Source organism: Xyrauchen texanus, chromosome 2 (genome assembly GCF_025860055.1).
Source record: "Xyrauchen texanus isolate HMW12.3.18 chromosome 2, RBS_HiC_50CHRs, whole genome shotgun sequence".
Lineage (NCBI taxonomy): Eukaryota > Metazoa > Chordata > Actinopteri > Cypriniformes > Catostomidae > Xyrauchen > Xyrauchen texanus.
Window position 1 is genome coordinate 48,038,963 of NC_068277.1, and position 27,160 is coordinate 48,066,122.

Below are 27,160 nucleotides of genomic sequence, written 5' to 3' on the forward strand. Positions count from 1 at the left end.
GGAGATGAGTGATATTACTTTTGTAAGTGATCTGACTTATGATTTTCACCTGGCGGACAATTAAACGGACATAAAAATACTACAGATTTACATTAATGAAGGGATATAAGCAAAATCTAGGGCCCAGACAACTCAATCTCATGAAAAGTCATACATAATTACGAGTTGGCTATATCGTATGGTGTCGCATGATTTTGTTCGCATAAAGTCATCAATTTCCGGACGTGTAATGCGGAAGTAAGCTCGAGTTCTACGCATGAGGCGTTGAGGACATTCTTATTAATATTATGTCCTTACCCAAACCCCTTATGTAAACCTAACCGATCAGTAGAGTGTGTAAACATGATAGGAAACTGCTGTGTGTGACAGAAGCAAGCAATTGATGGAAACAATATCCAGCGAGATCATTGGCTGTAGTAATAGTCGTTGGAATTCAAACAAGTGCAGTCGAACGATATCATACGAATTAGACAAATTTAGAAAAGTCATACGAATCCTGACGATTTCACCATGAGAGTGTGTGGGACCACAACATCATAAAGACTTGGGCCAGTAATCAACCACCTAGAAATCACCCAGAACACCCTAACAACCACATATCAACATATTAAAAAACATTCAAAACACCTTAACAGTCACAAAATGTCCTGGCAACCACCCACAACCCTGTAGCCATGTTATGACGCTCGTGTAATGTAAAGAACTAGTTTAGTTTGTGTGTTTAGTGTCTGTACACACTGTGTATTGAAATCTACTTACAGATCATGGGACATCATGGGGAATTTATTCAGTTTTGAGAGGAAGCCAAAGCAATTTGACCTGTACAGAAACTGTTTGTCTCATAAACACAATGGCAAGCTGCAAAAACCAAAAGCATTTTGATTCTCTCTTCTCATTTTTAAACCTGTGAAAATATTCAGTCTCAGAATATAAAGCACTAACTACTGCTGCCCCAGCTAAGCCAGTTTCACAAACCACTGTAAGATCTTTGACAAATTACAAAATACTGACCCAGAAATATTATATTAAAATACTGAGAACAAGAACAAGACAGAAAAGAGAGAGAGAGAGAGAGAGAGAGAGAGAGAGAGAGAGTGATAAGATAATGAGAGCACTGTTATTGGTCTTACCTGTGTTGGGGGAGGAGCATAGGATGGTTGTGGTATGTGTCAGCATTTTTGAGAGCGGAAAGAGAGTCATTTTCAAGAGACGGAACAAGAGGTGCGCCATTAATCCTACTCCTATAGCTACGGAAAAACAACACCTGTTGGACACCATCATCTGTGTGACGTGTGTGAACTCTTTGGTTTTACATGAGACAAGTTTGAGGACAGAGCTTTTGGAAATGTATTCAAAATGGTAACCAGGAAGGAGGACACTTAGAAGTGCACTTTCAACTCTAAGGTAAATATAGCTTACTGTCTGACCAGCAGGGTTGTCTAGTTAGTCTGCAGACTTGACAGTAAAATCTGTCACAATTTTACGCAGGTGTTTCCACCTTGTCTGGAAAGAGACATGCTTAAACATGGAAAAGTTGGAATTAGGTTTGAATTAAACTATTTGAAAATATAAAGGATTTTAATCAGTAGTAAGGAAATTAAAGGTAATTCACAGAAACTTTCAATCAATAAATATGTAATCTTATAGGGTTTGGAAGTAAAAACTTAACAAATCTAATGTAATGAGGTTACCAGGTTTTGTTGAAGCATGCCTTGATTCGTAGGAAAACTAAAAGATGCCTGAAGGTATCAGTCAGAATGATTTAGTCATTATTTAACTGTGTATTATCCCTGGCTAATTCAGATCATTTATATTAAGTGCAGATTGGATTATTAGGATTGGCGGATATTTGGCTGTGTAATGGTAGTTCTCCCAGTGAAGGGTTTGGGTCCTTTTTTGTACCGTAGAGCTGAAAGTTGTTTGGCTATTTCTCAGTTTTCTAGAGTTTGTATTTAGTTTTGTATTTGTGCATAGTGGTAATATGCATGTATTGCTTATTCAGCATGGACCATGTAAGCATTCCGTTGAGTGACTGTTCCCTCCAAATTTACCATCAAAGTGTCTGAGGCAGGTCTATTACTAAACAATAATAGATACTAAACAATAATTTTATTTTGCATTTCTTTTTTGATTTTGTAACAACAACAAAAACAAATTGTTGTGGCAAATTTGGTGGCAATGTAGATAAACTTATTGGCTTTTTTAAATTCTATTTGAAATCAGGTGTTAATTGTATTAGGGTTAAAGCAATGCAGCTGATTCTGTTGCCTTTGCAATATGATCATTTAATATGCCCAGCATAAACAAGGCCACAGTTAGTTTACGTTGTACTTTTTACACTTGAATTGCTTTGCACTTTATACACCATACAGTACTATGTTCATTACTGTAAAATTCTTTCCCAAATATTTAGTTAGTAGATTTCCATTTAAATTATGTCACTCAGCTGACAAAATGATGTCACTTTATTTGACTATGCAAAACAATGAAGTCACCTCTACTGCTGTTCTCAAACTATATGAGTTAGTTCAAAGAGTCAGTGTTATTTGATCAACCACCTGCTGGTGGGAATGGTGAATTTGAATAGATTCAGTTCAAACTTTGGATGTTGAAACACGTTAAAAAATATTATTGAGGTAATTAGTATGTATAAAAAAGATTTATGTTCATTTAGCTTTAGGCTACGAACCATGTCGTAAATTTAGTGTAGACGCTGTCTCGCTCTGAGGATGGTTTGAAAGGGTGGACCCCTCCCAACACTGAGTTTGTTGTTATTCATAGTTGAAAGTCGATCAAGTCCAAGCCTCTGAAAATGAGCATTGCAACCCATTGCAACAGCCCAGTGCCATAAATAAAAGGGATAATTTAAAGGAATGGTTCACCCCCAAATAAAAATTCTGTCATTATTTACTCGCACTCATGTTTATTCCAGAAACATATGTCTTTCTTTATTCCGTGGAACAGAAAAGATGATGTTAGGCAGTAGTGCAAAACTACCAATTTTCATAATAGACAATCGGTCGGTTGTTTGAACGACTAGTCGATTAGTATTAAGAAGAACAATTTATAATTAGTTATGTTCACATGACCCCGATCAGATGCTATAAGCTGCAAAAAAAATTGTATGCACATCCTGAATGCAGAATGAAGTTTTTCAAAGTTTTTCAAGGCGATCATTGATATGCATTCAAAAGTGCAGATCTGCAAGATAATATTCCAGGTACACATCTAGTTCACGACATCAAGCATTTTAAACCAGTGAGACAGAATCAGCAAAAGACTCATATCTCTCCATAGCACCTCACATGAACATTACTCACAGCAGAGGATTTATTGTCTGACAGTGATCGTTTTGAAATGTATAGTTGCTAACAATAGCGCATAAAAAGACTAAACCTAAAGCAAAAGAGACAAAATGTCTTGCAGAGGGTTTTACCATTCTTACTGTAATTCTCTGATAAGCACAGCAAGCTATCATCACGAAATAAAAGAAGTTGCGTCTTTCAGATCATTTGAGAACTGCATATCCCAATTAAACAACTACCACTAAAAATATGAATATCGAACCCATTAATTGGCTAATCCATTGTTAGAAGACCAGTTGAGTAGTCGACCACCCTGACACATCCCTATTTGGCTGACTGTTAGGGACTGACAGTCTCAGTCATCATTGACTTTTATTGTAATGGAAAAAAAAAGTAATGTAATTTCCATAAAGTCATACAGATTTGGAACAACATGAGCGTGAGTAAGCTATGACAGAGTTTTCCATTTTTGGTGAACTGTCCCTTTAAATACTTTCCCTTAAAACTCTTATAGTGTTTAACATAATAAAAAGAAAGTATCACTAGATCTTTCCTGTTCCTTTTTTACAATACGATACTACTTTTTCTTTGTAAACTGGTTGGAATTCTTTAGCCAGAAAAGCAAGGTTGATCCACCTGTAATACTGCATACCAAAGGTATCATACTTTGGAGATATTATTTACCTCCTGCCTACAATGAACTCATATGAGAAGGAGGGAGAGTGCACTCCTTCTTTCGTACACAATGGCAATGGATTAAATATGCTGTTGTATGTGGGCCAGTTTCACCCCTTTTAAAAAGACACCTAATTCCTGTGAGACACGTCCCTCAGTCTGGTTATAGCTGGTTCACATAACAAATTGGATTCAGTCTGTTTGAGCATTTTTTTGCTATCTGGTTCACTGGGTGAGAATTCCATCTACATACTGCCCTTTAATGAGGAAGTCTTTGTTTACTCAAGGTGAACTCTCAGATGACGTTTCCAGTCAAAAGAGATTTTCTCATGTCATTTAGCTGCCAAACATGTAGAAGTCTCATCACCACAATAGATCATCTGTCGTCATTAGACGGAATGCCATGAAAACATGTATTTCTAGTTTGCCATATGTTTCTGGGCGGCATGTGCTCTCCTGGGTACTCTGGACTACCTGATACTTTTTCATGTTTCCCATTTTGAAAGGGAAACATGAGAAAAGGTATGACTGTCTCAGGCTTATTTGTTCACAGGATATAATGTTTCACACCTAGAAAATACTGTATTCAATCTGACAGTGCACCAATCTCACATTTGAAAGAAACATTTTCAAATGAATATTAATAATGACACATTCTAAAACAAAGATTAATTGCATTACTTTCATGGGCGCACACTACCTGCCTATCTTAATTTGTTTAGAATATGATAAAGTTGTGGCATGGGGGGCATGGTCGTGTGTCGATCAGTGGACAGAGTCGTGCCAACAGGCCTTCCTTAAGGTAAAATCTGCACTGTGTGGGGGGCCGGTTTTACAAGACACAGGTGTTAGCGATAATTACAAACCAGGTGACAAACCTTACCGCTCTCTCTCTCTCCAGCAGACCGACACACGACCACGCCCCCCATGCCACAAAAGTATAATCCCCCTAATGCGTATATAAACCCTGATTCCTGTTTCATCACAAAATACCATGAGATATGGGTGTAATCTTATTACAAAGTAATTATAGTTATTGAATTACTTTTTAGTCAATTCGTTGTGTAATACATTACATTTTTAATTCTAGTAAACAGATTATATTGACTGCCTTTTATTTACTTCTAAGGACACTTTTAAGTCTTTTAGACGCTTTTCTACTATTGGGCCAGTGTGAGTTAGGGCTATCAACTGGCCAGTCAGGGCCAATAACCTCGAGCCGCAAGACCAAAATCAATCTGCGTTCCCACCATCGGGCCAATTGCCCCGCAGAGTTGCCCTAAAACATGCCGCCCCGGTGCCAACATTACACATCTCATAAACAAGAAGGAAGCTCGAGCTGAGGTATCATGTTATCTAGTTATCTACAATATTGAGTTTATATCATTTGTAAACATTAGCTAGCAAGCGAGGTAAGTTAGCATTGACAACTCAGCAACTGTTACTCCCATGGTGTCCTGAGTGGTCTCTCCACTAACTGCTGGATAATTAATTCTTGAATGAAATATACTCAATGTAATTGGATTACAATTTTTGTAATTAGTAATTTGTAGTGGATTACTTAAAAATAACATATCCAACACTGCGAATTGGCAAAGTCAGTAAGAACTACTGAATTTTTTATGTTCCTGCTCATGACACTGGTCAAGGATTAAGGGTCTTAAATATCAGGAGCGGAATGTCTCGAATTGGGCTGATTTCATGGTTGTTCACACTCAGACTGTCCTACAGACACCAGGCCTGATCTACTGAATGTTTGCTGAGTGAGGTATGTGGTGTATGATTACACTCACATCATCAAATCCACTGTAGAAAATAAAGGAAGGAAGATTTTCCCAAACTGTTTTTGTTAACATCAAAGAGCTTTAAAAAAAAATTACGTCTAGCTTGTTTATATCACTGTTTAAAGCACAAAGGTTTTGGGTTTGTCTCATAACACACTGACCTAAAGTCTACTAAATCGACCGGTATATTTAAACATACTTTTTATAACATTATTCATAAAAACAAGACTATAGCAAAATACAGCAATATAGCATAGACCACACTTTATAAGTGTATTGCAATGACATGACTGTATTTCTGCACCTGTAGAAATGAACACCTCCTTAATGAAAATGTAAGGTTTTTCAGTGCAGTTTTGTGAATGACATCTCTTTGGATGCCGAATCTGGTTGTGGCCCGTACATAAACACAATAAATGCTCCAACATTTAGTTGAGGTTAAATTTGTCAAGGCCATTGTGCTGTAATAAGTCAATTACTACAACATTTCACAATGAGGTTTGATTTGATTAAGCCAAAGACATGACATCTCTGTTAGATTATACTATTATGAAATAGAAACCACAAAACCTGAGCCATAATCTTCATTGAAAGACAAACAAAGTATTTCAAAGTATCTCTAATCTCTTATGGTTGTTATTACCATTTTAACAATCAAAGTTTATATGAAATGTAGCTTTGTGGGTCAGATCAAGCAGTCTAATTAATTATCTATCTAGACTCTCAAGCAGAAGTGTTTTGATTGTGAGTACAGTACACACATTTTTTGAGCATGTGAGCACAGTTTCAAGGTTTATAGGAATGTGAGGGCTTGTTAATGATTGCCGCAGGAGTCAAGCATTATGTGCAGGTTGAGGACAAGTAACACACTTTGTAACACACCTAAATATTTCTAAGTCTCCACCTGTCTCTCTGCAGCTTGACAGATTGTATATTAGGACTTCATTAAAACGTATGTAAATCCCAAATGACTTGCAAAATAGGGGTAATTGTTGTTTTCAAGGACATGTCCAAGGGCACATTCTTAAATCCACTTAATCTGTTGCCTAAAAGTCAGTCATAAAGTATTAAGTCAAACTTGAAATTAGTTTTTTACTTGCTAATCATTAATGCGTTGAATGAAGGGTTTATTGGCTTGCATATTACTGAAATCTATGATGTGAAGCAGACCTTATTTTGGAGCGATGCCTACCATAGTCCCTTAAACACAAACCTAGTCATAGTTAATTTATGGTCTGTTAACTAAAATGATTTCCCCATGTTTCTCATTTTTCCAAGCATACATACTTTTAGAGAACTGTAGTGTCAGGTTGAAAGTGATCATACTAGTGTACCTCTTTTGAACAGTGTTCTCCTACATGACATGAATCTTTTACACTCACCTAGCTGAGCACCGCAAAGCAGCAGCTCTTTTAAACATGGTACAGAATCTATTGTTTCTCATTTAATTACAACCATAGCAGTGTCTTTTATACATCATGGCATTCATCATTTTGTCTATGGCATGTGCCACATTGTTCTGCTGTTTCAGACATGAAAAGCAGCATTCCTCACATTCGAATGCCAAAATCTGTTTGAGTGGATGATGACACAAATTCTCTTGTTTTACCTTTTGGTGAATTAAATTGAAATGATCAATTTAATTGAACTGATTGTGCATGACAAAAAACATAATCTGAAAAACTCTCACCTTGGCTACTATTCACTTCAGTTTAAAAACAAAGGATCATTCTCGTTGAATGGTATTAAAAAGTGAAAATGTCTGGGGGGGGGCTGGGTAGCTCAGTGAGTATTGTCACTGACTACCACCCCTGGAGTCACAAGTTCGAATCCAGGGTGAGCTAAGTGACTCCAGCCAGGTCTCCTAAGCAAACCAAATTGGCCCAGTTGCTAGGGAGGGTAGAGTCACATGGGGTAACCTCCTTGTGGTCATGATTAGTGGTTCTTGCTCTCAATGGGGTGTGTGGTAATTTGTGCATGGATCACGGAGAGTATCATGAGTCTCCACATGCTGGGAATCTCCGCAGTGTCATGCACAGCAAGCCACGTGATAAGATACGCGGCTTGGCGGTCTCAGAAGCGGAGGCAACTGAGACTTGTCCTCCACCACCCGGATTGAGGTGAGTACCCGCGCCACCACGAGGATCTACTAAGTAGTGGGAAAACTCAAATGTGGAAAACTTTTCTCCACAACACATCAAAATAGTCGGAGGAGCTGCCATGCTGTACAAGCACACTAAAAGACACAATGTGGGAAGCGAGCCGGCGTGCTGGTCAAACGAGCTCACAGATACTGTGACGTCATATATCAGTTTCTGTGAGGACATGTGCATTCCTACTGGGACTTATTTTTGTCTTGGCTTCTGCCACCTCTGTGAAAAATCACTCTTAAGTTTTGGGGTTTTGATGTCAGAAAATAGACTTTATAACAAGATATAAAAAAGCCTAGTTGTCTGCAGAGCAACTGAAGCGTCTGGGTTTATACCTGCTTATATACATATGATCTACCAAGGCGTGACTAATACATTCCATACATGTCACTATTATTTATCTTGTGACTCCAGTCTGTTGTTTTTTAAGAAGTAGATAGGAAACCTCTGTGAAGGGGCCTCACCATATATTTTCTCTAGTGTCAAACCAGGAGTATGTGAGCACATTCCATTCCTACTCAAGCCTCTACACAGACACACACAGTAAGATACATGGTTGACCATCAGAAATAATTGTAGTATAAAATGGCTATATTTACAGTACATTGATTATACTTGATTAATTTACAATCAATTTTATAAAAAATATTCTACACTTTACATAAAACAATGACAATCCATGGTTTACAGTAAAACACAGGCAGCAAGAGGATGCTTACAGCATTGGTGATAAAATCTTGTAAACTCAGAAAAAAAGAAACATCCTCTCACTTTCAACTGCTTTTATTTTCAGCAAACTTAACATGTGTAAATATTTGTATTAGCATAAAAAGTTTCAACTACTAAACTGAACTGAAACTTTCACAGACATGTGACTAACAGAAATGAAATAATGTGTCCCTGAACATTAACAAAGGCAGTAACAGTAACAGTCCGTCAGTATCTGGTGTAGCCAACAGCTGCATTAAGTACTGCAGTGCATCTCCTCCTCATGGACTGCACGATTTGCCAGTTCTTGCTGTGAGATGTTACCCAACTCTTCCACCAAGGCACTTGCAAGTTTCCGAACATTTCTGGGGGAATGGCCCAAGCCCTCACCCTCCGATCCAACAGGTCCCAGATGTGCTCAATGTGACTGAGTTCCGGGCTCTTCGCTGGCCATGGCAGAACACTGACATTCCTGTCTTGCAGGAAATCACTCAAAGAACGAGCAGCAATGGCTTATGGAATTGTCATTCTTGAGGGTCATGTCAGAATTAGCCTGCAGGAAGCATAGAGTTGACATTGCCTGCAACAGGCACTGCTGATACAGTTCTACTCAGCATTCATTGAGTCTGTCCTCTGCACTTCTATAACTGTCTGGTTTGGTTCAGCTACCAAGTCAGACAAGACTTCAAAGGATAGTCCGGACTGCTGAATGGATTATTTGTTCTCACCTTCCCACCCTCCAAGATCTGTACAACTCCAGAGTGAGGAAAAGGGCTGGAAAAATTGCTTTGGATTCCATTCACCCTGCAAACCACCTTTTTGAACTGGCTGGTGCTACAGAGCTCTGAGTGACAGAACAGTCAGGCACAAGAACCGTTTCTTCCCTCAGGCCATTCACTGTATGAACAGTTAAAACTGCCCCCATTTATATTTTTTTGACATCCTTCTGCACAATACATTAAACCACCGTGCACATAACTCTAAATCTGTATATAAAATGTTTGAACAACGTTATTTCCCTACTGTAGTTTCCTCTATATGTTTATCTGTTTATGTATATATTTTTATACTTCTGTCACCATGACAAATTCCTTGTGCGCATACTTGGCAATAACGCTCATTTTGATTCTGATAGTTCACCCAAAAATGTTAATACTCTCATTATTTACTCATGCCATCCCAGATGTGTATGACTGTCTTTCTTCAGCAGAAAAAAAGGGTTTTTAGAAGAATATCTCAGCTCTGTTGGTCATTCTAATGCAAGTGAATGGTGGCCAGAACTTTGAAGCTCAAAAAAGCACATAAAGGTAGCATAAAAGTAATCCATTCGACTCTAGTGGTTAAATACATGTCTTCTGAAGTGATATTATAGGTGTAGGTAAGAAAAATATAATTTAATAATATTTTTAAGTCCTTTTTTTACTATACTTTTCCACTTTCACTTTCAATTCCACATTCTTCTTTTTTTCACATTCTTCGTGTATATCACAACCTACTGGACAGGGAGGAGAATTTATAGTAAAGTACATAAATATTTATCAGTTTCTCACCACACCAATCCTATCACTTTAGAAGACAAGAGCTGTGTCCCAAACAACACACTATGCACGTTCAAAATATACTATGCACTCAAAGTGTAGTATCGTCCCAAATGGAACACTTAATGCTTTTTTACTACACGGAGGCATTCACCAACAGCTGACGAACACTTGTATCTTAAGCAACGTACACATTCATACAGCTTGGGGTGATGGTAAAGCATTCAACTCACAATTGAAAGTTGCTGCATCCACTGAAGTTTCGCTAGCTGCTACATTATTCATTATTTACAACTGTTTTGTCAGACCAGCAGTGCAGCCAGGTAACTCTGCCGCTTCCGCTGTGTACAGCAAGCCACGAGCTCTGAGTACATGAAGTGTCCAACATTCTAACTGAAGTACACTTCTTTTTGCTGCATTTTCAGTGTTATCATACTATTCGCAATACTTACACTACAAAATGGCATAGAATAGTGCAGAAGTGTCCGGTTTGGGACGCACCTATAGATTTAATCACTGGAGTATTGTTGATAAATTTTATGCTGCCTTTATGTGCTTTTTGGAGCTTGGTCACCATTCACTTGCATTGTATAGATCTACAGAGCTGAGATATTCTTCTTAAAATCTTAATTTGTGTTTAGGAGAAGAACGAAAGTCAAACACATCTGGGATGGCATGTGGGTGAGTTAATGATAAGATCATTTTCATTTTGGGGTGAACAATCTCTTTAAATATTTTACATCCAAACCTAGGTATTGCAAATGTAAAAAAAAAAAAATGTGTTTTAATTTAATTAAACTTAATTTTTTACTGTTCTTACTAGTTTTAATCAAGTTACCATTACACTGTAAACCCTAAAGTTGTCATTAATTAAAACGGTCATGTGGCCCTAATTAAACATTACTTTGCATGTCACATTTTGTAATTATACACTAACTCAAATATAAATGGTCTTTAAAATTTGGCTTTTAGTACTACTAACTAAAAATTTTCAAATACAGAATTGCAGCTGTGTGGAATAAAACATTATGTATGCTTAGTGAAGACAAGGAAACATATGGAGAAATATAATAATTATTATTATTAAGAATAAGTTTTAGCTCTTTTGACTATTGTTGTTGTTTTGTTGATGCTGGTTGGTAGTTTGATTTGTGTGAAGGTAAAATAAGGGTGATTAGTTTTACCTCTGGTGAACTTGGAGCCTGTTAAATTCAAGCCAGTTCTTTCCACTCAAATGTTAGTACTTTACAATAGTGCCGATGTATGTGTATTAAGAAGGATTGAAGAGAATCCAATATGCTATATGACTGACAGTCCAGTCATAATTCCCCTTATACTGTATAACATGTGCTATACTTATATATATACACTGCATGCACAAATATTAGGCAAGTGAGTATTCTGATCTTTTCATTATTTCCATGCACATTTTCAAACTACAAACTATATAAACTTGAATGCTTATTGGATTCAATCATTTTCAGGTGATATATATTTGTGTAATCAGGGAGGGTGTGGCAAAAGTGACTAACTCCTTAAAACAAGGTGTGCATAATTATTAGGCAGCTTCATAACCTCAGGTAAAATGGGCCAAAAAAGAGATTTAACTGGCTCTGAAAAGTATAAAATTGTAAAACGCCTTTCAGACGGATACAACACTCTTGAAATGGCAAAACCTTTGAGGCGTTACCACCGGACATATCAAATGTTTTGTTGCGAATAGTCAACTAGGCCGCAAAAACCGCATTGAAAAGAAAAGGCAAAAATTAACTGCAAAAGACTTGAGAAGAATTAAACGTGAAGCTACCAGGAACCCATTATCCTCCAGTGCCACCATATTCCAGAGATGCAACCTACCCAGATTGTCCAGAAATACAAGGTGCCAAGTGCTCAGAGACATGGCCAAGGTCAAGAAGGCTGAAACACAACCACCAACTGAATATATTCACAAGTTGAAGCGTCAAGATTGGTTAAAGAAATACACGAAGACAGATTTTTCAAAGGTTTTATGGACAGATGAAATATGAGAGTGACTCTTGATGGACCAGTTGGATGGGCCCATGACTGGATCCCTAATAGACACAGGGCACCACATTGAGTATGGTGCCAGCAAGGTGGAGAAGGGGTACTGGTGTGGGCTGCTATCATTAAGGATGAGGAAGTTGGCACTTGTCGAGTTGAAGATGGACTGAAACTCAACTCTCAAACCGGCTGCCTGTTTCTGGAAAGTACTTACTTCAAACAGTGGTACAGGAAGAAGTCCTCAGCATTCAAGAAGGCCATGATCTTTATGCAGGACAATGCTCCATCACATGCATCCAAGTACTCCAATGCTAGGCTAGCCAGTAAGGGCCTCAAAGATGCCCAAATAATGACTTGGCCCCCTTCCTCACCTGACTTATATCTTATTGAGAACTTTTGGGCCCTTCTCAAATGTGATATTTACAGTGATGGAAGACAATACACCTCTTTGAACAGCACCATGGATGGAGGCTCATGGGAAGTTATTGAAAAGAAGGGTGGCTATATTGGTCACTGAATATTTTTGAAAGGCCAAACTTTTATTTAATTGTCGTTTTGTGTTACTTATTTGTTGTACCTGCTCTAAAAACTGAGAATAAACAATTGATTTGGGAGAAATATATTTTTTAATTTAGTTGGCTAATAATTGTGCACACTTATATTCCCCTGAGAAAGACAAAACTCACTTTTCCTTTGTTAAACATTCAGGTTTGAGGTTCAATAACATTTTGGATTGACTGAGAGCATTGTGTTTGCTCAACAATAAAATTAATCCTGAGGACTACAATTTGCCTAATAATTGTCCATGCAGTGTGTAAATGTATGTATATATATATATATACATATATATAAATGTAATGTTGTGTCTGATCGGTGTATATATTGTATATACTGTGTGTGTGTGTGTATATATATATATATATATATATATATATATATATATATATATTCATTTATACAATTTAAATGATTATTGATGTGAGTTTAGTCTATTTGTGACCAGTTAACTGTACTGAAATAGTTAAGTTAATATTACTTGATCCAAATAAGTATGCTAACTTAGAAAAAGCATGCAAAATTTAAGTCAACTAATTAGATTTGACAGTACTAAATCTCCATTATGCATCATAACATTCTCACAACACAGGAAATAGCCAGGGACATCAGTGCTTAACAGTTCTCATCTGTAGTCAGATTGCCATCTTTACATACCATTTTTTTATATTAAAATATGTTCTCTCTTTACCAACAGTAAATTAACTATGCCAATTGATCTTGCATGTTTTAAAATGAAAATCCCAAACTAACAGTTCAATTTTGTGATTTTATGCATTTTAGTAAATGACCCCTCACTGCATCTCATCTCTTTAGCAGAGCACTGTCATGTACAGTAGAGACACTCCTTACTGACTTTTGCACAGAGTCATGGAGCTGAAGGTATGGGTGGATGGCATTCCACGTGTAGTTTGTGGCCTATCCGAAGAGACATCTTGTCAGGATGTAGTCATTGCTCTAGCCCAGGCTATAGGTGAGTTATTGAGTATTATCTCTCTCTCTCTTGCTCTTGGAATATAGTACTTTCATCCTTTAATGTTTGTTCTTAATGTGCTCTCCAGGGCAAACTGGTCGTTACGTGCTCGTCCAGAAACTAAGAGATAAGGAACGGCAGCTTGTGGCTAATGAACGCCCATTGGAGTCCCTGGCTAAACTGGGCCAGTTGGGTAATGAAGTGCAATTTATCCTACGTCGCACTGGCCCCACGACCAGTAAAGGCACTGACCAAGGCCGAGTCCCTGCCTTTCCCAGGCCCCCAGATCCCCCCAAACACAAAGAGCCAAAAAAGGCTCTTACTTTTAATCTGGGGCCTTCCACATCACCCCGAACCCATGTAAAACATTTTGAAAAACCACAAAGAGACTCTCAAGCGCCGAGGGTGTCCCCGTCTCCTTCCTCTTCCCTTGTCCAAGCTGGTTCGTCAAAAGATGCACTCCATCAGCAGATCCTTCGACAACAAGGGCAGCTACAAGCTATGCAGGCACAGCTGGAGACTCTGGAAAGGGAGCTTGGTGTTTGGGAGCGGGCTCCTCCTCCAACCATTTCCCCTGACATCCTTGAGAAAATGAACTACCTACAGCAGGCTGTGAGGCATAATGAGGCAGAACTGGGCCATAAACAGTACTGGGAAAATGAATTTCGCTCTGAAGTTCAGAAAGAAAATGACATTCTAAAGCAAAAGAATGAACTCCATGCAGCTCTTGAAAAACACAGTCAAATGCTACATGACACAGGCAACCAATCGGAGCAGCTGGAGCGTGATATTAAGCTGCTTTTTGAGTGCAAGAGAAATGGTATGCATCAAGCCAGGCCCAGTGTTGAAGAGTCAGTACTCATTGCAAAGGGAAAACTGGACAACGAGCAGCACCAAGGGGCTGAACTGCAGGCATTGATCGAAGAGACAGAAAAGGTGTTAAGGCTGGCAGATGAGCAACTGCAGGTCAGCATTTCTGTTTTTAATATTAATAATGTTCATAAACTCCATATTGCCAAACATTGGTTGACTATACTGTAAATTAAAGGTGAAGTGTGCAATTTCGGCACCACTAGTGTCATAAAACGGAATTGCAAAAATAATGACTACTTTCAAAGATGTTTTCCAAACACTCTCCTCGTCTACCATTGGTTAAAAATAATAATAATAAAAAAATATATATAATTAATCTCTGCATATTTAGATAGGATATAAGAAAGTATTTTAACATAGAATTTTATCATCTTCTCATTTTTACAAGATAATATTGGAATTAATTTTGGGCTCAATGGATAAGAAAATACCAGAGTTTCCACATCATGTGTCCTGCACATGCCAGTGTAGTAGTCTGGCAACCAATCTCCAATTCTCCTTTGTTAAAATCCCTTCACTAGTTCACACCTGTAAAATGACATCTAATAACAGTCAAACAAAACTACATTGTATGCTTATGACTAACTGAACCTCAGGGCACCATACACACTATTGCTTCATTCGTTGTCTCACGCTTATCTTCAAGTGCAGATCTGTATTCATTCATGCTTTAGGTTGTTGTCGTTACCAACAATACTGAAGTCACATTAGTCAAATTAGTGAGTTTATAAACAAAAGGACAGGTTATGGGTGATGGAATGGTATATCACCTGTCATCAAGTATATATGTATATCAAGACCAGTGTTGGGTAAGTTATTAAAAGTAATTTACTACAAATTTCTAATTACTTTTAAAAATTGTATTATGATTACTTATTACTTGATTGCAAAAAGTTATCATATTACCAATTACTTTACTTTTAAATTACTTTACTTTTTTTTCTGCTTAACAATTTCAAATTAATGTCTAAATGTCTTTATTCATCATTGCACCAAAGTCATACACTAAGCACCATGAGTTTCTCCCTTACAATGACTCTTTAGGGAATGCACACTTCAGCTGTCATAGAAATGCAAACAGTTTACATATGAACATAATTCATGTTTTCACATTTTAATGCAGTGTACATAGAGCAGTAGAAATTAATTTCACATGCAATTAATGACAATTTTATATGCTGTATTTTATTTTTAACATTTCTATTGCGTGAAACAAAAACAAACATTGTGCCACAAGCAATCTCACATTTCCAATTTTTTCTTTTTGCACATAAAAAAGAATAACAAGTAAAAATAAATAAAAACATATATTAGTTTTATTGATGGAGGTAATATCAATAATAATTATAATATTCTGATATGGGGAAAAAAAAGCGAAGGAAGGAAAAAATAGGAAGGGCAAAAAAAAAGAAAAGGGGGGATGGGTGCATGATTAGTCCAAGGGGAGAATCTGTAAAGAGTTGAAGTAGTTTATAAAAGGTTGCTGTCACGAACCCCGCTCCCTCGCTCCGCCCCCTCGAGCTTGCACGCTCGTTTTGCTCCCTCGAGCTCGCACGCTCGTTTTGCTCGCTCGAGCTTGCACGCTCGTTTTACTCCTACGAGCTCACATGCTCGTACACTATCTCCCCCCCTCGGGCTCACATGCCCACTTCTATTCCTATTACACCTTATCTTTTCAAGTTTAAGGAAAGCCATAGTTTCATAGCTATTGTAAAACAGTTGGAGGCTTGGAGGATTTCCAAAGAAATAAAATACAATGTCGAACTAATAAGGAGTTGAAGGCTAAAATATCTAACTGTGTGGAATAAAAACTAGTCCAAACTTTGGGAACCCTAAAAGCTGCAATAGCAGAGCACACACCTACATTGATTTTAAGTACTTCGGACATAGTTATGAAGTAATTCATCTTATACTTTTTGAAGCACCTGGCAAAGAAAAAACATGTAACTGAAATGATATGAATTGAAGTGACAGCCTTTTGAGAAGCGTTGAGTTGAAGTAAATCTTCCCACACCTGTTTAGGCTGTAAAGAAGGATCATTCGGGAAAAGGGAAATGGAGCAGTGCCTGTTATACGTGCTATTTTGACATTAGCTTTTACCAATTTGACATTCGATTTTGACATTTTATTCAGCTCTGTGTGAGTTCTAGTTTAAATAAGGCAGAACATTTGCGATGTGTCTGGGGACTAGAGGACCGCCGATAGGGTTTTTTAATGACCGATGCCGATAACTAGAGAGCAGGGTGGTCGATAGGCTGATTTAATACCAATATATCACATAATTTAATATAATAGTAAATAACATATACATAAACAATGAAAATTTTTACCCAGTTGCTGCTGAGCTTTCGTAGTGGAGATTAAACTTCAGAGTGGCGCTTCAAGCTTGCGTACAGCGGTGTGTGACGCTCTGATGCGAACCATGTGAATGCGGCTTCACAATTGCTGTTGCAAAGTGGATAGCCACAGCCTGCCAGCCGAATTATATTGTGGAGGATGAGGCTTTTAACAGCTTTTATGTGACTTGCAATGAATACTCAACCTACAGGGACTAGTTCTTTCATTAAGTCAAACTCTAAATTCAAGTCAACTTCAATTGGTGCCATTTTAGTTTGAAAAGTGGAAGGTTTTGTTTGGAACATTTACTAAACATTATTGTTTCATATTGCTTTGTTTTCTTTCCTAAGAAGGAACTAAATGCATTTTGACAGGAAAAGAAGTATAGATAGTCAAATTTCAGCACCTTTAAAGTCTCTGATTAATTGCAATTGACTATGAAAAACCATGCGATTAATCATGATTAAATATTTTAAACGATTATTTGAAGTAATAGTAATTAACAGAATGTCGGTATCTGTAATCAGATTACAAGAATTTTTGACAAAAAAGTACTAATTACGTTGTAATTAGACATCTCCCAACACTGATCAAAACAAAGCTTATCTAGCTATGCACAGACAGTATATTTATGTTATTTGAGCTTGTTTGCATGCTGGCTGCTGCCACTCTGTGGCTGCTTTGTGAAAAGAGCCTGGGATAACAAAGTATATATAGATTAAAAGAACATTAACGTTTGAAAGGCACTGCTTTTTCCTCCAGCCCAACTCTACATATCTCTTTGGTTCCCCTATAGGCTAAAACAAAGGAACTGGATGATCTGAATAAGGAGTTACGCCAGTGTAACCTGCAGCAATTCATAAAGCAAACAGGAGTCACCCCAGCACAGTTCAGTCAGCAAACAGATGACATTGATTTTGCCCTCCTCATGCCTGATGGACAGAGTGATGAAGGTGTGTGAAATTAAAAGCAGTCTGTTAAAACTACTAGTCTTTTGGAAGCAAGTTTTTTATTTTTATGAATGCATTTAATAAAGAGACTACATAGAAGCTAAAAGAGAGTAATATTGAAAATTCGATCATTATTTAATCACTCTCAAGTTTTTCCAAATCTGCATGACTTCAGTAGAACACAAAAGGAGATGTTCAGCAGAATGATGGCCTCAGTCACCGTTCACTGCAACTTTTTTTCCATGCAATGAAAGTAAATGGTGACATTCTGCTTAACATCACCTTTTGTGTTCCACATAAGAAAGTCATACGGGTCCCTTTAAGAGAGAAAGAGAGAGAGAGAGAGAGAAAAAAAAAAAAATGGTTTAACAGTAAGTCTCTTTTGTCTATGATAGATTGTAATTCCTCCATCTTGGAGTTCAAACCTCGCACAACTGCCAAGCAAATTTTGGGGAACCCACGCAGCCTCCAGAACCCACTCATCTCCAGCCTTCATCCGGAGGGTGTGTATGTGTGACACTCAGCTTGCACGCTGCTGCCCTGCTTAAGACTTCTGCTTGTCCACCTCTACCTCTGCCTGCTTCCCAGAATGCATGCTAATTTACTGCACACTTCCTCTTCTCTCTGGTGGCACTTTGTCTCAACAAATGTATTGTAAAATATGCTGTCATGGGCATTTATTGACCTGACAATTCAACTGCACTGCCAATAAGACAGACTATGAAGAAACAAATACATATTTATTAATTAGATCTTTTTTTTTTTTTGAGCAAGAAAACAAAACAGCATGCTTTCAAGTCTCCTTCTGTGGTATTCTGCTAGCAGTGACTATCAAGCTACTACAAATATATTCTTCACAATATGCTGAAACCTGCACTGCCTTAAGATTCTCTTGTCTCTTGTAGCCTTTAGAAAAGCATGAGCTTTTACTGTGTAATGCTCCAAGTATTTAAAAGGATTGGTTAAACCCTAATTGAAAATTCTGTCATTATTTACCCACCTCATCGTTCCAAACACATGTGTGTTTTCTCTTTCTATGGAGCACAAAAGTAACAGTTTTTTAAGAGTGTTTACTCTTAGTCTTCTGAAGCCGTACATTACCCAGTCCCTCTAGGAATTAGCGATCGTGCGATCGCAAGAAATTACCCAAGATCAACCAGTCAATATTTACCATAGCTTGCAATTTTGTATCATTTTGTCAATTTTTCTGCATAATCTGTAAATCTAAGATAATCCGATTGCTTTTCTCCATATTGACAGCGGCAAAACAAGTCGATATACTGTATATTCAATTGCACAGCTTCCATTCATCTCCACAGTAACAGAGTAATCATCTCCTCCTCGTCTCCTCTGTGCCATTGCGTGCCATTGCGTGCCATTAACCCTGCGTGTATGACCCCGTATCAATAAATAACATTTGCAAACCGGAACATTTTGCGTTCACTATTGAAAGCCTTATCTAAACTTTCAAATTGTGCATGTACATCACACGCAGTGTTTAATCTACATACGCTCTTTTGGAGCTAAATAAATGTTTCCTTGCTAGCTTTATACTAGCCAGTTTACATGCTCACCAATATGCCAAAAGTCTGACAAAGCCAGAAAACCATGTTTACATGAGATTTGAAATAAACGTGTTACTCTCTGCTTTTGACCTTACCATGAGGCACGCGCATAACACTTGCACACATTGGATAAGCCAGTAAGAATGCTGATAAAGGTGTTTAGAGGCAAATGCAAACTCGGTCAATTGGCAAAGACCTACCCGTGCTGATCGGTTTATTCTTAAGACGTTTATGACCTTACACTTATAATGGAAATCTACATGACCACACACATTGTCGGCTTATATTAAACATAATCGCTGTAAGAACGTGGATGTAAATGCCCTAATTGACAAAAATGATGCAAGTGAACTATGATTATTTGTGACTTTTCACTGCAAAATAACACAAAAAATGGCATCAAATTTTTTTTTTTAAATGCTGTGAAATCCCGGTGTGACTGATTACATTTGTGTTAATTACGCCAGGTGCCAAAGCTTGCGTCTAGTCTTTGTTTGTGCCCAGATTTAAAAAAATACATGACAACAAAATACATTGGCTCTTACCTGTACTGTATAGTAACAGAAGAAATAGCAGCACACATGTTTGGAATGACATGAAGATGAGTAACAAGCTAAGACTTCTTTTCTTTTACTTTTTTCCAACTTATAAAAAATGATCTGTCTTCTTTATATCTGTGATATGAAACATTAATCCAACAAGAGTAGCTTGTATTTTAAAAATCATCCTCTATGACGCCCCAAACTTTATTCCATTTTGTGTGTCTTGCAGTCTTGTCATCAACAGAGACATCATGGCGATAAAGTCTGGAGTGCAATCCTAAGGAATTATTCACTGTTCACTTTATATTATAATGTTTATGTAATTTTGTTTCTGTATATGTTAATGATATTTACTTTTGTATAATACTCTTTGAAATGCATTTGTGACTTAAACATAATGTAAATACTGTGTTGTCTTTGTAATTATAAAACAGATGAAGATTTTTGAATGTTTTTTAACAATCTACATATATTTCTTTTACTAAAGACATAACAAAATAAAGAAAAATTGTTACAAGCTGGCTTACTGAATCCCCACTGCAAAGCATTAAAGAGGCCCTATTATGTTTTTTGGGATTTTACCTTTTCTTTAGTGTGTAATATAGCTGTTAATATATGCATGTAAAAGGTCTAAAATGTTAAAAGCACATAGTCCACGCCGAAGGGAGTCATACTAGAAAACACTACTCCTGAACTGCCTGAAATGCCTGGTTTGCAGTCCAGCCATTACATCCATGACATAGCTATGTCACTACGTAACACATTTGCATAATGCCAGCCTAAGGGCTTTTTCGGTTATGGTAAGGGGCGTTACATTTCTGACACTAGCTCTAAGTGATTGACCAATCACAACAGACAATTCAATTGGATGTCTTTCTTCTCACATAATACATCATTCCAAATCAAAATGTAATTTCCATCTATTTATTTATCTATTACTGTAGTTGTGTAATAAACACAATTGTACAGTACACAATAATGTGAGGGAGACTAACTCCTAGGGGTATGGATGCAGCATTATGTAAATGCAGTAGTTTTCATCAAGATTGTTTTATTGCCCAGCCCTATTGATAACATTGCCTTAATCTCTCAAAGCAGCCCAATAATCTCAGTGATAGATAGTTACATTTCTGGCAACATTATTGACACACAGAATCTAGTAAGCAGAAATATTAAATTTACCTCGTTATGTTTCTTCAAATTAGAGGCAGAATCAATGCTGATATCTGGCTTGAGCAAGTGAAACTCACATGACACGATCAAGCAATTGGCCTTTCTCTCTGCGAAAAGCCCTTTCAGGTGCGGCTGTGTTGTTCAGGTGTTGAAATGTGCTTGAGGCATCCTCCACATCCATAACAGATGGCGCCATATTTACAGCTGCCATTCACGATTTTAATGTGTGAATTAATTTGACGGGAGTCACAAGACTGTCTCTAGACAGTCATATTGATAGATAAAAATAAAATCAGGGCAGGGAAGTAGCAAACACAGACGGTGGGAAAATGGAATTACAGTAAAGTGAGTATTTGCAATTCGTTACTTTATGCCCCTGTTTGTATGTTTACATATATGAAAACCAATATGCCAAACCAATTTTTTTATTAATTTAATCAAATTAATTATTTCATATTTATATTACAAAAGTTCCAAATATATCTCAAGTAGGAAAACAAAATGTAAGAGGCCCCAAGAGACTAAATAATGTGCGAAATCTTTATATTATAACAATAAAAAAAAAAAATCTAAATGTAAATTTTCTTATTATTATATGAATCCCTAGAATAATTTGATCCAAAGATGTCAAACCAACTGCAAAAAAACAAAACAAAAAAATAACTAAATATTATTCCTTACACAGCACATGAGTTATTTTTGGGAGTTTAAACTTGGTATTTTTTGTAGAGATTCTTTTTATCCATATAAATCTATGAAACTCTTTGACTGTTTGACCTAAAGATGTCAAAAGACAAAACCTTTGGGAAAGCTAAAACAACTTAATAGAACACATGGAACCAGATTGTTTTTAACAGTATGCTTGAGAAAATAAATTCCACAAGCTTTGCAATTGTCCTTATTCACAACAGCGCCATCTTTGATTTTTGATGGGAATGACTACGAGGCTGTGAGGGATTGACCTACAGTTTCTTCTATGAGCTGTACAATTGTTAAAAGTGTTTTTGGATTGTTCCGTTGACAAAACACTGAAAAAATATCCTTCCAAGAAACTTCAGAAGACAATAAACTCTAAACAAAATTAGATGTGAACTAGGAGCTTTTTAATAGATTCATAAAGTAAATGTCATATCCCTCACAGACTTATTTTTCATTTACATCAAAAAATGACACGGCTGTGAATAAGGTCTATTTACATTATCTGTCGAATACAGGCGTTGTCATATATTTCACTGTTTTTGTCCTGACTTTTATTGTTATGAAGGTAAGTGAGGACCCAAAGTCTTTAATGAAGCTCAGAAAATAACGTCAACACAAAGTCTTCTCCTTGAGAGGAATACAAACAAAAGCAGCCCGCAGAGAGGGCGATAACAGAATGGCAAAACAAATGCTTCCTTCGAGCTGTAGTTAGTCCACGGGTAGCTGAAGAGTACCACTCTCTCGTGGCGTCAGGTAACTGGGCACAGAGATAGGGAATGGCCTTTACCGGTGAACAGTTTAGTGACGGCAGATGCCAACAGGACAGGACTCTGGACAGAGACACACAGGGCTGTAGTTGCTTCTAGAGATAGTAACACACAGTGAGAATCCGACAGAGAATGTAGTGAGAGCGATGAGAGAAATAGAGAGCTAATCAGAGGAAAGAGGGAACAGGTGGATTAATGAGGAACTCAGGGAAGATGAGAAACAGCTGGGAGCGGAGGAAAGGAGAGGGAAAGTAACATAGAACGACCAACAGAGGGAGACAGAGTAGAGGGAAAGAACAGAAGTGAGACATAACGTGACATTTATGTTGTAATTCCTGGTTAGTTCCCGGTTCCTGTTTGTTTTGTAGTCCTTCATAGTTTTATTTCATGTTTGTTTCACCCTGATTGGTTACCCTGGTGTTCCTCTTTTCCTGATTGTTTCCACAGGTTTTCCTCGTTTTCCCTTGTGTATTTATGTCCTTGTTTCCCCCGGTGTCTTTGTCATTCTTTACATGTCAGTCATCTCCGAGACTCTGCCCATCTTGACGACCACAGAGGTGGTCTCCGAGACTCTGCCCATGTTCACGGCCACAGAGATCATCTCTGAGACTCTGCCCATGTTCACGACCACAGAGGTGGTCTCCGAGACTCTGCCCATGTTCACGAACACAGAGGTCGACTCTGAGTCTCAGCCTATGTTCACGAACACAGAGGTCATTTCCGAGTCTCAGCCTCTGTTCACGACCACAGAAGTCGTTTCCAAGTCTCCGCTAGTGTTCACAACCACAGAGGTTACTCCCAAGACTCTGTTCATGCCCACGACCACAGAAGTCGCTCCAGAGTCTCTGTTCATATGCACGACCACAGAGGTCGCTCCAGAGTCTCTGTTCATATGCACGACCACAGAGGTCGCTCCAAAGACTCTGTTCATATGCACGAACACAGAGGTCGCTCCAAAGACTCTGTTCATGCCCACGACCACAGAGGTTGCTCCAGAGTCTCTGTTCATATTCACGACCACAGAGGTCGCTCCAAAGACTCTGTTCATGCCCACGACCACAGAGGTTGCTCCAGAGTCTCTGTTCATATTCACGACCACAGAGGTCGCTCCAAAGACTCTGTTCATGCCCACGACCACAGAAGTCACTCCTGAGTCTCTGTTCATTTCACTACCACTGAGTTCATCCTCCAGTCATCCTGGACTCTTAGCCTCGATTCTCCCATGGCTCCACTTTCCATGGCTTCACCCCTCGAGCCTGCCACGGCTCCGCCTTACACAGCTTTACCTCTCAAGCATGCCATGGCTCCGTCATCCCCGGATTCACCCCCATAGGCTCCACCCACAGAGTCTTCCACGGTGACGCCTGCTCCTCCAGAGACTCCTCCTCTAGTGGCTCAGCCCGCTCCTCCAGAGACTATTCCTCCAGTGGCATCATCCTCAGTCTCGGCCCTGCGACCGCCTCCCAGGCCTCCTGACCCTGTCTTGGCCCTGTGACCACCTTCCAAGACTTCTGACCCAGTTCCTACCCTGAGGTGGACTTTGGTCTCCTGTCTGCCCATCTGATCTGCTCTGGTCTCCTTGGTCTCCTGGCCAACGCATCAACAGTCCTACTGAAGGCCTGTCTTTGGACTATAAAATGGTCAAGACACTCTAAACAACCTAATTTAAAGCAAAAATTGGTCAGAAAGGTTTGGTCAGAAAGGCCCCTCAGCATGACCTTCTGTACTTCCATACAGAGTTAAAGCAGACTTTTCCTTGAAAGGTTTCCAAAAGACCATCAGATTTATACGACTCTAATACTAACACATTTCATCTTAATCCAGGAACATTTTACACAAAGTCACAGTACTTTACCGATTTAACCTTCTAAAATGTACGGAATGCATTATTCATAATGATTATAGTCTGATATACCTTTTTAAAATGTGTAATGTTTTTATCCATGTTGTATAACCAAGGAATTAACCAGTATGATTTGTAACCAGGGATGTTCATGTTTTGTTACCTACACGTATAATATTCATGAAAGAATGTAAAATTTGGTATGTAACGGCTTGCTTGGTTACACAGAGGAAGCTGATGACAACAAATATCATCTGTCTCTTGTACCATTTTCAAGATATAAAAGTTCATGATTAAATATGCACTATTTTTGAGCTGGAGATTTGAAAGACTCTGAAACAAAGGACCATAAAATCAACTGTCAGAAAGGACAGCCCAGTCGACTATGTGACTCTAAAAAGTCACTTATGATTGGTGCAGGACACGTTTGTGGATGCGGCCAATTTCAGTTCAAATATTTCCAAACAGGAAGAACACTCTTCTCCTCTCCTCTCCTTTCGGCTCTTCTCTTGTCTCTTCTTCTGACCACTGCACTGCACTCTCTGACTCTTGCCTCGTGGTCTTCTCTAGATCTCTTCGGAACCAGATCCATGCCATGTGAGTTCCAAGGAAGCTCAGGACTCAAGGTCCCGAGGAAACCTCTCACCCTCTATGGTTCACACACCCAAAGGGAGGTGCGGATCCTCCATGAGAAGGCCTCGCTTAAAAGCCAACCTCATGTTTCATCCAGACAATAACTATCTGATCTTACAGAGGTCAAAATCAGAGCCAAGAACCAAGCAACACAAAGAACGTAAGGAAACACAAAGACACACAAGTTCATCTTTACACTTTGCTCAAAGTGCTGGTGTATTAGTTAAATACTTTGGGTAATCCGATAGCAAATCGATGTAGACTCAAATAAGGTTAAATGGTTCTTAAGGTATTGTCAACAGACTCCATAAAGTTCATTTTCACAGTATTGATAATTTATTTCACATTCTGTCACTCTTCTCACCAACCTCTCTCATGTATATATGTGTTAGATTAGATTTATGTTTAAAATAGCTGATGATTTGACTGTGGTATATTTTAATAAATAATCTAATACCTGTTTTTAAAAGATTTCCCTTCAAAGCTGTACCTAAATACGTGTGATATTATTTTCAATAAGTCATGAGAATAATATTACTCCAATAAGTGAATTAATCATAATTCCCATATTAAATCTAATTCCTTACAGTATAAATTGTGAGCGGAGACAATGAGACGTTGTATTGCAATATTAATGGTGGACAATTTTATTCAGACAAACAATCTAGTTGAATTTGTCATTTATCTAATTTATAAAGGTTGTCGAATGGTTGCTCCATTATATATTTCATTACATAATAATGTAGAATAAGGACAGTTTAATTTAGTTCATAGCTCACATATTTCAAGACCCTAAATTCCCTTCCATACATTGGTGTGAGAAGTTGAGCATTTTAACGGTTACCATCTAAATTTAGCATACCAAATACCCTACATATATTATTCTGTCATGTTCTGAACTTGGATTCCCTTTGTTTTGTTTAGTTTTATTCTGAGTTACTTTGTTTATTTTCGTGTTATTAAAGCTGCACCTAGATCCTCATTCCTCAACTGCCTCATTATAGGCGTTAAGGCGAGAATAGAGTATAATTAAAATTGGCTGCCAGTCCATATTCCATTTTGCTACTGTAACATGTTAAATAGAGTCACGTTAATAATGGTTGTAAATCCCAGTGTTGTAGATTTGGACCCTTAAATGAATAGTTCACCCAAAAATTAAGATTGTCTCATGATATACTTATCTTTAAGCCATCCCAGATGTGTATTACTTTCTTTCTTCCGCAGAACCAAAGTGAAGCTTTTTATAAGAACATTTAAGCTCTGTTTGTCCATAAAATGCAAGTAAGTGGGTACCATTAGGCTATTTGGTATATTTAGGCAGCATAAAAATCAATTAATGTCTTCAGAAGCAAATTGATAGGTTTAAAAAAATAATAATTGATAATTAAAACTTTATTAAATAAAAAAAAATTGACTTCCTGCCAGATCAATTAATGTCTTATTAAGCAAATCCATAGGTTAGTGTAAGAAACAACTCGTTAATTAACATTTTTTTTTACTTGAAATCGCTGCTTCCTGCCAATGCTGCATTGCTGTTTGAAATGACTTAACTCTTGCATGACGTTCGTTCCTCTGTTGTATAGCAAAGCGCTCGCTTACAACTTCTCGCGTGAATGCATTGTGCTTATGCCACGCGACAGCTCCATGATGCGTCGGCTGCTGGTAGGAAGCAATTTTTTTTAAAGTTATTAAAGTTTTAGTTATCTATTTATTTTTTACACAAACCTATCGATTTGCTTCTGAAGACATTAATTGATCGATTGCAGTCATGTGGAGTACATTTATGCTGCCTAAATAGGCCTTTTGAATCGTCAAATAGCCAGTGGCCCAATGGCACCCATTCACTTGCATTGTATGCACAAACAGAGCTGAAATATTATCAAAAAATCTTAATTTCGGTTCTGCTGAAGAGGGAAAGTCATACACATCTGGGATAGCTTGAAGGTAAGTAAATCATGAGAGGATTTTCATTTTAGGATGAAATTGTCCTTTAAGAATGTCATTCATCTGACTTTTTATATAGGCCCTATACAATTTCAGATAAAAAACATTCTTATGGGTCCCTTTA

General features: G+C 37.8%; 1 protein-coding gene across 2 annotated transcripts; it reads left to right on the plus strand.

Annotated features, from left to right (window-relative positions):
* The first annotated feature begins 1,210 nt into the window (after positions 1-1,210).
* On the plus strand, positions 1,211-20,507 carry LOC127660767 (ras association domain-containing protein 7-like). 2 transcript variants are annotated; one of them, XM_052151183.1, is made up of 6 exons: positions 1,211-1,404; positions 13,554-13,710; positions 13,799-14,676; positions 17,717-17,873; positions 18,266-18,373; positions 20,207-20,507. In XM_052151183.1, exons 2-6 carry the CDS (start codon positions 13,608-13,610, stop codon positions 20,236-20,238), a joined length of 1,278 nt encoding a protein of 425 aa, XP_052007143.1. In that variant the 5' UTR covers positions 1,211-1,404; positions 13,554-13,607; the 3' UTR covers positions 20,239-20,507. The 2 variants fall into 2 exon arrangements, with proteins under 2 accessions (XP_052007143.1, XP_052007151.1); XM_052151191.1 differs by having other exon boundaries at positions 13,557-13,710.
* The last annotated feature ends 6,653 nt before the right edge of the window (positions 20,508-27,160 follow it).

Excerpts from the sequence above, each read along its gene's own strand:
- LOC127660767 (XM_052151183.1), top strand. The coding sequence starts at position 13,608 with ATGGAGCTGAAGGTATGGGTGGATGGCATTCCACGTGTAGTTTGTGGC. Across the intron at positions 14,677-17,716 it reads TGGCAGATGAGCAACTGCAG|GCTAAAACAAAGGAACTGGA; the intron begins GTCAGCATTTCT and ends GTTCCCCTATAG. Across the intron at positions 17,874-18,265 it reads TGATGGACAGAGTGATGAAG|ATTGTAATTCCTCCATCTTG; the intron begins GTGTGTGAAATT and ends TGTCTATGATAG.